The 10,998-nt window shown below is 32.7% G+C and overlaps 1 protein-coding gene across 1 annotated transcript; it reads right to left on the bottom strand.

Annotated features, from left to right (window-relative positions):
* Window positions 1–2,066: 2,066 nt before the first annotated feature.
* LOC123698397 (arrestin domain-containing protein 4-like) lies at window positions 2,067–10,096 on the bottom strand. Its single transcript, XM_045645007.1, has 8 exons — window positions 9,944–10,096; window positions 7,714–7,869; window positions 5,508–5,716; window positions 4,831–5,010; window positions 3,940–4,125; window positions 2,929–3,675; window positions 2,228–2,566; window positions 2,067–2,190 (listed from the first exon to the last, which is right to left on the bottom strand). Exons 1-7 carry the CDS (start codon window positions 10,056–10,058, stop codon window positions 2,504–2,506), a joined length of 1,656 nt encoding a protein of 551 aa, XP_045500963.1. The 5' UTR covers window positions 10,059–10,096; the 3' UTR covers window positions 2,067–2,190; window positions 2,228–2,503.
* Between the last annotated feature and the right edge of the window lie 902 nt (window positions 10,097–10,998).

Genomic DNA, 10,998 nt, shown 5'->3' with positions numbered 1-10,998 from the left:
AGTAAAACGTAAATTATTAATTTTACAAAGATTTTCGTTACAAGGAAATAAATAAAACTCTAGTATCAATATGAAAACATTTATTAAATTGGTTTGTGATTACATAATATTATCTTCCTAAAAAGACAATAAATCTTATATTAAACACATGAAACATTTCATCAGTGTAACATAGCTTTTTATTTAAATGCATAAAAATTTTTTTAGTAACTATAGAAAATATGGTTCAGTCTATTTGTATAGTTTAATAAAACAAGTACCCATGATCAATTTTTTTAAAGGCAACGTGGTGATTCTTTATTATCGTTATGTGGGGCATAGCGTATAGGACTCGGGACTTTGTGAATGTAAACATGTATTCACCAATGTAGGAGCACAGACTAATAATAATATACTACGTAGTAGGAGTATAATATATATTTTTTTTATAATAAGTAATTCATTTATTTATTTTATCATAAAAAATAGTATAAAAGCTGCTCAAATTATATCAAACTACTTGCATCGTAAATCTTATTCTAAAAGCATTTGTGCTCCATCTTAATACTAAACGAGTAAATATTCTTATCAAAACGAACAATAATATAAACTTACAATTAACAAACAGACATATGTATATAAAAAGTATAAGTATTATGGCAGTTACGGGTCATTTTTTTGTGTTAAAATAATCATTATCACCACCCTGTAATAACATTATGTATTTTAAAATTCATATAAAGTCATATATCTGCATATTTATAAATTTAATCGAGATAAACTTGTGAAAGAATTCTTAAATGCTAGTTTATATATTCGAAGCTTACTCATTCTACAGTGTGTCCCACCATCAGTATACTAAGCTCAATGGAGGTAATAGGTTAGCATACGCTGAGTACGTAAAAAATACTTATAAAATTCCAGATGCAGATGCATTTTTTTTCAAATAGATGAATTATTCTTAAAACTCTTTTGTGTACACCCCTAACAAGGAACTTTGCCACCCGCACGTGAGCTATCGTTTTATTTTTTTCATAGACAAAATGCTCACATTAGCGAAGCGTTATATGCCAACTGCGCGAAGCTAGAGAAGAAAACATGAATTTTAAGGAAAAATTTAGTAAAAATATTTTGGCGTAATTTTGTTGTTTAAGTATTTTTTTACGTGATCAGTGTATGCAAAACTACAAGTTCCTTCGCGCTTAGTATACCGATAGTGGGACACCCTGTAACAATGTGAAAAAATATTTTATGTTTTAACAATAATAAAGTATGTACCATTTCAGTATTTTTTTGAAGAGAAACTTCTTTAGGCGCGCTGAGAGTAATTTTCAAGGTCGCGTCATGGCAGTACCGTCACGCCATGGCAACGATTTTGGTATCTTTGAAAAAGAAGTTTCACTTCTGACACGTATGCTTGGCACACATGCTCTTTTTTACATCAAAGCGACTAGTTCAATTTATAAGAGGCACTGAAAAACATTTCGTCATTTATACAGGCACACATATTTATCACATAGATTTATTTCATATATGTAGTTAATTTTATGGTAAACTCTAAATAATATTTTTAACCGACTTCAAAAAAAGGGAGGTTTATTCAGTTTAAAATTCTACATATTACAAATAAATTCGAACGAAATTTTGTAAAATCTTATGAAAATATAACAAATTTGAAATATATTTTACGTTAATAATAATTGTTGTAAGTAAGTACTAATTATTGACCGAAAAAACTTTGAATAAAATTCATATTTGAAGTAAATAAATTTAAACTTAAAATACAAAGATCTATATAAAATTTATGAATATCAAACTGTGTAAACTGAAAACAAAAAAATAACGAGAAAAAGAAGCTCTTAGCTTTTCCTTATCACATTACAATCACTGAAATAAATAAAAAAACACTATATTGAAAAAAAAACTTATCATAAAAATACTATTACACATTATTGGACGTTTAAGATTTTTTATTGACACTATGTGTCCGTGATGTTTATATATAAATTAATAATAATAAAAATAGGATACAGTTACTTTTTAGTAGGCAACATTAAAGATTGATTGAACATTGAATTCTAGGTACAGTAATTTCAAAACTGAAGCAACATATTAAAAGTTAACAAAAAACACAACTTTCTAAACCAAAAATCAGATAATTTGTAGAAATTAACTTTTCAAGAAATATAATCGAAAATAATCTTGAAGCACCTAACAAGAAATATAATCGAAAATAATCTTGAAGCACCTAACATCTACGTATACTACTAAAACATGAATAAAACATGTAAACGATCAAATATTAATTGCTAAATATAAATGGATCTTTGTTCATAACATCATTGTGTTTATTAATATAAAGTTTTTATGTACTAAATAATGACCTATTATTATGTTCTGTAAATAATAAAAAAATCACATAGTTCTAAATAATTGTACGAGAATGTTACAAATAAAAAAAAATCATACAAAAGTGTTGCTTGTTACAAAAATATAGCATTTCAATTAATAATAATTTTAACTCTTATTTATCAGGAGTGTCGGGCGGAGCGCTGGCTGTCGCATATGGATTCATGTTCGACATTGGCTAAAAAGAAAAAGATAATAAATATTTGAAAAAACATTTTTTTTTATTTTATTAAAAAAAAATTAGCATATCCATGAGTATTTTACACAGAGCTCTACTATGATTGAAAGATGTTATTTAAAATATTGTACTTATTATTAAATTGAGCAGCAATATTTCAAACTAGCTGCGCTCCGCGGTTTCACCGTCGTGGCTCCGCTTCTGTTGGTCTTAGCGTAACCTTCCTCGATAAATGGGCTATCCAACACCGAAATAATTTTTCAAATAGGACCAGTAGTTCTCGAGATTAGCGCGTTCAAACAAACAAACAAACTCTTCAGCTTTATAAAATTAGTATAGATAATTTTTTAAATGTAACTTACCGAGGTAGGATCAGGAACATTGTCCGAAGTCCTAACAGGCATTCCAGGTACGGCAAATCCAAACGTTCCTGTCTTTAGTCCTGTTCCTTGACTAGGATATGGACTGGTTTGAGGATGGGGAGGATTTTGAGGATAGGGAGAATTCGATTGAGGATATGGCGTGCTATTTTGCGAATTAGGATACGGTACAGTTTGCGGATTATATGCATTATTAGAGTTTGTAGGATACGGAGAGGATGTAGGATACGGCGGGTTATTTCCTGGAATCGGGGATGTTACTGGATAGGGCGGGTTATTTCCTGGAATAGGAGATGGAACTGGGTAGGGTGGGTTGTGTCCAGGTACTGGGGATGGAACTGGGAAGGGCCGGTTATTTCCCGGAATAGGGGATGGTTCAGGATAAGGTGATTTATTTCCTGGTATAGGCGATGGTGCCGGGTATGGAGGATTTGGTCCAGTAGGGTACGGACTTGCCCCAGGATGGGGAGGATTCTGAGGATAGGGTGAAGTAGCATTAGGATATGGTGAATTTGCTAGATTCTGCATACTTCCAGTATACGGTGGATTTCTATTAGGGTAAGGAGATGCGTTAAAGGGTTGGTTAATAAGAGGGGTGGTCACTTGCGGCATTTGATCTTGCATCGGGTTCGGAATATTGTCCTGATAGCCGACTAGCGCTATGTTTCCGATGACAAGGCGTTTCGAGCCTTCTGTGTCGCTATGGCAACCACTTGGACTTACAACCACCTAGAAATGATTATACATTTTTAATGCAGAGCCCAAAAAAATGGAGAAATGAAATAAAATGAACTTATTAGCCTTTGATAAACCACTATTCAAAGAATGTCGAATTAGAGATTAACTTAACAAACGATGCTTGTGCACGGAGAAAATGATAATAATAATTATCTTACAATTTAAGGGTCATTTAAAGCATTAAGATGATAAAACCTACAGGAAAAAAACAAAATTGTATTAATGCAATTTTATCGTCATCATCAGTTTTCTTACCTTGAACACATAATCGATATCGATGAATCTACAACTGTCCATATTGTATATATCGATATCTGGTACGACCATCTCTACGTTCCAATTTCGAGTGGTGTTGGCGGGAACGGGGCCCTTTTTAATTTCCGCTATGACGCTCTTTGTGTGCTTCGTGTCTGGGTTTGTTGTCGCTATGTAGCTGATTTCCTGTAATTAAAACATGAATCAGGGCTTCGTGAAATAATCTTCGTAAATTATTAAAATTATCCCGTAAAATTTGAAAACTAATTCAGAAGTTTTAAAGATTATTTTACATAAATACAGTTTATTTTATTACACAAACTAATAGCCGATAAAACACATGTTCATAACTTCATAGGGGCTCTCCGGCCTCTGCTCTATTGTATAAATCGAAGTTCTAATGTACCTTTTAATCCATTTAGATAGTCTTGAATTATTTTGTCGATTTACCCAACATGCTAAACGAAAAAAAAAATCGAATTAGTTCGAGTCGTACCCTAGTTGTTTCATACAAAAATACATTTTATATTTTAATATTTAAAAATACATCTCTTTTTATTCTCGCGATTAGCGAATACCATTGTTTTATAGCTAAAATTTTCCACCAATCCATACTAATATTATAAATGCGAAAGTAACTCTGTCTGTCTGTCTGTCTGTTACTCAATCACGCCTAAACTACTGAACCAATTTGCATGAAATTTGGTATAGAGATATTTTGATACCCGAGAAAGGACATAGGATAGGTTTTATCCCGGAAATCCCACGGGAACGGGAACTATGCGTGTTTTACTTTGACTGCGCAGGCGATGCCGCGGGTGGAAAGCTAGTTAAGAATATTTTTGCTTGTTTGCGAACATCTCTGAATAAATAGTCCTGTATCACACTGACCTGCTTAATAATAAGTTTAATCGTATCAATCTCCACCCCCCCGTTGGTACAGGCGACCTCCACGGGCACGACCTGGCGCGGACAGTACCCCGACAGCGGGAGCTTCACCAGCGTCTCCGTAGACCCTGAGCCCATGCAACAGCAGCAATATGTGTCTTCGAAGTTGAACTCCATGGGCTCCTGATTGTGGAGACAAGGAATAGCATATTCTGAACAATTTGGCCAATTTCATTTAACATTTATCCAATAGTTACAAGTTCGTCCGAAACGGCTTCACCGATTCTCAGGAAAATTTGTGTGCCTATTACGGCTATAAGAATCTAAATAATAATGGGTAGATCTAACAAATGGCCAACATCTATTTTTCATCTCTCTAAGTGATATGAATAAGGCAGAACAACGTTCACCGGGACAGGTAGTTTTGATTTTTTAAAGTCGGCATTCTCGGTAATAAAAATCGTTATAAGGATGAAGCTAACCAATATGGAAATTTATTTAGTTTTTTTTTTTTGATGCATAGTAAAATCTATAATTTAGTACTGAGTCATGTACATTCTAAATAACTATTTCAATCACTTGAACTCGACCTATGTCTAATATTAACTACTTTACATCTGTAGATTAACCCAAATTTAGGACAATAACAAATCGAGACAAGCAAAAACCAACTCTCTTACCTTACAATAAGGGTTAGCATTCAAGTCGACTGGCACGATGACTCTAAGAGCGACTTTTTTCTCTTGATCAAATTTGAATGCTCTGTCGACCACTACCTTTATTTCATAGCGAACATGGCCGGCACTGCCTTCGAAAGACGACGGGCAGTTTTGTGGTAGAGTGAAGTTGAAGGGTAAGTCATGGTCTCCTGGTGGTAACTCATGATCACCTAGAAATATATTCAGTCTTGAAGAAGTTTGTGAGTTTGATGGGAGTTCTTTGGACTATGGATACTGTATAAGTATACTTTACATCCTGCTTATCACGATTTTCTGTCTTAAAAGTGTATATAAAAGACGCTACTAATCCAGCGAATATTTAACCTCTGGGCTCTGTCTTTAATTACAATTTCCTGTCTATTTAGTACCATTAGTAGCCTTTCTATATTTCTATAAGTTTACATGAATATAAATTGTAATAAATTGTGATAATAAATAAATTTAATTTTTTATGCTATTTCCGGAATAAAAAGTACATCCATAACATATGTAGGTATATAACCAAGAAGCGCAACTCAGGGTTGGGACCCTATTTGTCTTGTGTCTTGGGAGACACAAGTATTTCACTTAGTTTGGGACCCACTGTCGTACATTAAATTTTGTAAAACATAAAATGGACAAATAAATTTATTTCATTTCATTTCATTATTTTATTATGTTTTCATTTATTTAATGAAGTCTCTAGAAAATACATTTACTGCAGTGTCCACTTCGTAAATAGAACAAGCTTGTATAAAAACATAACAATATGACATCAACGATTGCAAGAATTAAAAATATTCTTGCATTAGCAAGGTCAATATCAATCGTGGCTAAATAAAAACTCTAGGAACATTCCTATATGTTGAACACACATTTTAGTTCGCTGTTTGAAATGATAGATGCGATTGTTACTTTGTTCCGCAATTTATGGTATGCTTGACCTTAGGTTCTGAACTTCTGACAAGGTTTTTTTATAGACTTGATTAGAAGAGGTTCTCCATTCTACTTTTTGTTTATTTTGTGTATGTTACCTTATATTTTTCATAAGCTGAATCAGTTTTGAGTACTTTTTTTATTAGAAACTAGATTTCCACCCGCGGCTTCGCCTGCGTTTTCAAAGAAAAACCCGCATAGTTCCTGTTCCTGTGTTATTTCCGGAATAAAAAGTATGTTAACATATATGTCTTATTCTGGGTCTTCAGCTACCTACATAACAAATTGCATTTAAATCGGTTCAGTAGTATTTACCTGAAAGAGTAACTAACAAAAATCCATCCATCCTCTCACACTTTCGCATTTATAATATAAGTAGGATTGCCGCTTAGTGGTCCCATCCTGTTAAAAATTAACCCATACCGTTGTGTGTGTCATATTATGACGACAGTACTTTTAGCGAAATATAAAGTACTAGGTTTCCGCCCGCGGCTTCACCCGCGCAGTCAAAGAAAAACCCGCATAGTTCCCGTTCCCGTGGGATTTCCGGGATTGAGTCATTTTCCCGGGATAAACAGTAGCCTATGTCCTTTCTCGGGTATCAAAATATCTCCATACCAAATTTCATGAAAATTGGTTCAGTAGTTTAGGCGTGATTGAGTAACAGACAGGACTACTTTCGCATTTATAATATTAGTATGGATTTGAAGTCCCATGGTGATGGAACTTATTAGTCACGCTTTTTCACATGTGTTTCAACTAAATCATTATCTTTTATTATATATCACTGTACATTGCACATGTTGTCGGTAACTAAAGGCGAACTAATGTTGCGTATATTATAATGGCAGTTGACCTTGAAAACTTAGCTTATTGTTACCATGTTCCTTTATGAAGAAGTTTTGGTTTTATTTTTGCATGGAATTATCAAGATACTTTTAGTTTATTTAATCTCACAAATTCATAGCAGAAATGGATATCGTGTCATCAAAAAGATGGGTAGGAAGAACTGTATCTTGGGTTGGGGTTTAATACCTAACTATTAAGTTTTTCGAATCCCATCTTATTAACTATCTATAAAGTTTTTACTTTCTGAAGTGAAACTTCTTTAAGCATTAAGAGTAAAATTTCAAGGTCGTGTCATGGCAATACCTCATAGAGTAAGGAAACAATTTGGTATCTTTGAAAACTGCCAAAGAAGTTTCACTTCTGATGTTTCTTTAATCTTATTAATAATTTAAAAAAGACTCACCGTTTTCCCCTCCCACAAGATATACCTTCCGATTAATATACTCCTCATGGGACTCGTGCACACGCTCGTACGACTCATTTCTGTTGTCTGCGGTCCTACGAGTGTGTCTAGTGGTCCAACGAACTTCGCAGTATCCCTTTATTTTCGCGTAGATACCTAAAAGTATGAAATAGTTATTTATGTAAATAGTTATTTATGTAAATAGTTATTTATGTACTTAGTTATTTAACCCTCTAGAAATAAATAATTTAAAAAATACCATACCATAATTTATTGAGCCATTTATCTAATATGAGTTAATGAATTATTTTTTAATGCACATTATACTCAGCTGGATCAATTTGGCAAATTTTGATCTTGAAATATTATGTATTTGCAAAAGTTATTTGAGTTAATAGAAACTTATAAAACTAAAAAGTATTGATATTCTCTAGTTTTACACAATTTCGGTCTACAAAAAGATAATAAACTTTAATAGCAGACACAACAATTAACTCAACAAAGTCAAAACTAATGAACATTCAAGGCCAATGGCAATAAAAGCTTGTGTTTGGATTTTATGGTATAGTTCAATTATCTATACTAATATTATAAAGCTGAAGTTGAGTTTGTTTGTTTGAACGCGCTAATCTTGGGAACAACTGGACTGATTTGAAATTTTTTTCAGTGTTAGATCGTTCATTTATCGGGGAAGGCTATAGGCTAAATATCATCACGCTAAGACCAACAGGAGTGGAGTCACGGGGGTGAAACCGCGAGGAGCAGCTAGTTAAAAATAAATATAGAATACTTAACACCGATTGGATAATTCAATAGTGTTGTTTGTCTTTATAGATTAATTATTAAAAATTAAATGTTGTTTGAGTTATTGTATTTATTTACTGATTTCATTTTATAAATATGAACATAAAAATTTTGTACTAAACTAAAGCAAAAATAAAATATTAATATTGAAGATATTTGAGTGTATTATTTTTCTTGGATTTGTACGATACTACTCTTTTATTATAGTACTAGGTTACAGCTCCCAAATTGAGTGTTATTATACAATTTCATATCGGCAGAAATAACAGGTATTACAAGACTTGTTTTGCAAGTGGCAATCAATCAATAAACTTGTTTTAAGGAAAATAGATTTTCCTGTGTGTTTTCTGTGTCTAGCTGAGCTTGGCTAGCGCAATCTCAATTCTTACATTTAATTTTCACTCAAAATATTAAATATCTACTATTACTACTGACACAAGTTTGCCTATTTCGTTGTTGGTTGTTACTTGTTGTTGAATGAAAAGGCAATTAGAAGAATATATATTTTATATATAAATGATATTACATTGATTATTTGAGACGTGCATACAGAGCTTGGTTGGATAGTGACTGGCCGTTGTATACCATATTAAGATTCGCAGATCGGTTTCGAATCCTAATATGGTAACACAAATATTGCTGACATAGCTATAAACAATATATTGGTAGGCACACAAGAAATTACAATTTTAGTTTATAATTCACAATATCCATCATTTTCTACATAAAAAAAGTCTTGTTAGGTACACTACAATGATAACTCAATAATGTCTGAGCAGATGTTAATAATTTTTAGATTGTGGGTTTTTTATCCGCTTCATTTAGTATTAGGCTGAAGAATATTGAACATTTTAATCACTAGGTACATATTTTTCAACAACTTACTACTAACAATGGAACAAATGCATATTTAACATTAGTTATATACATATTATATGAGTAATCTGTATGCTCTAGGGTTGTATATAGATTCATTTGGTTCCCGGCTCTAGCACGGCCAGACCCCAGCAAGGTGTAGCGTGAATCATGTTTAATGATCCCCTTTTGGGTTTTAACATAACACTATATTAACCCTGTAATTCTACACCACAGCCCGACTAAACAGGCCATCTGTAAGGCCTCTTACAAGTATACAATTGAGATAAAATAACTTTAGAAAAAGGTAAGATTAGATAAGTGGCTATTAAAATATATAAACAATTAAAATTAAAATGAAAGGTACCCATGGGGTAATTTACAATTAATATGATGAGACATTACTGTGCTTCATAATAGACATAGTTATTATTGTATGTAAAATATTTGTGTGCTTTTTGAAATCTTTTGAGCAGTTGAGCTTCCTGTTGCTAAGTGGACATCATCTATAAACACTCGCAACGCATATATTTTTATTGAACAGAAAGTAGGTAAACAATTTACAACTTACCGCGAAATTTCTTCACTTTATCCTGTTTAAAAACCAGTCTTGCATGGATCGTTTGGCCGGGATAATACGCTCCATTCTCACTGTTCAAAATTATGCTGCCTTCATCAAAACCCATGGCATACAAAATTATTATACGAATACTGATTAAACAAGTAAATGTAATCACACAAATTAAATAATGATGTAAACGATTAACATATTTTTGCAAAAGTACGCAAGGTCACCCAGACCCTATTGTTGAAATTTAAATAGATATAAAAAGTATGTTAATTTTTTAGATTGCTCCACCCGAGCCAGCAAGTAGGCGTGTAACTTTATGGTTTATTTTCGTTTTTGGAAGTGCCCGGCCCGGCCGGAAGACGAATTCAATTATGACTTTGACAATCGACATTGACATCTGTGCTGACAATTTTTTTTAACTTCATTTTGTAGTCCTGAATACGAAAGCTTCGGTGAAATCGGTGAAATCGATTAGACGACATTAATTTAAAATGGTTTTAAAATACAGTTATAAAACATAACAATTTTGGAATATTTTGAAGTCATTCAGTCATTAATTATGATTGAGAAATGAGTTACTAAATATTATTCATATTCACACCTTTGCGTATTTTTCTGATGATCAACGTGGCAATCAACGAACCTTGGTATTTTTTCATGATCATCAAGTTTAAAAGTTGAAGGGTTTCAACCACAGAACAGTAAAAACCACGTAAAAACAAATAGAAGTGCTGTAGTGTCATAATTAGTATGAAAACCACTGTCGCCAAACCCACACAATATTTAAATTGATAGCTAAACAGTGCACTACAAGACGTAAACTATGCCTTTTATTGGACAGCTTTATTTAAGTATTAACTGACTTAGGTAATAATTCAGCATTTCGTGCTGTGATTTCGTGGTTTCAACTTGGTATTAAACTATCAAACTACTGCTCTGTGCAAGAAGCTTATATCTAATGCTCTGTGCAAAATTCAGATGTGAAAAAGGAAAATGCTTGGCAACACTGCCTATAGATAGGCAAAACCAAGGGCAAAACCAAAAAACTTTCAGAG

The sequence above is a fragment of the Colias croceus genome, chromosome 16 (assembly GCF_905220415.1).
Source record: "Colias croceus chromosome 16, ilColCroc2.1".
Classification (NCBI taxonomy): Eukaryota; Metazoa; Arthropoda; class Insecta; order Lepidoptera; family Pieridae; genus Colias; species Colias croceus.
This window is presented reverse-complemented; position numbering and strand designations above follow the sequence as displayed.

Excerpts from the sequence above, each read along its gene's own strand:
- LOC123698397 (XM_045645007.1), bottom strand. The coding sequence starts at position 10,058 with ATGGGTTTTGATGAAGGCAGCATAATTTTGAACAGTGAGAATGGAGCG. Across the intron at positions 7,870-9,943 it reads TAAAGTGAAGAAATTTCGCG|GTATCTACGCGAAAATAAAG; the intron begins GTAAGTTGTAAA and ends TCATACTTTTAG. Across the intron at positions 4,126-4,830 it reads TTAAACTTATTATTAAGCAG|GAAATCAGCTACATAGCGAC; the intron begins GTCAGTGTGATA and ends TTTTAATTACAG.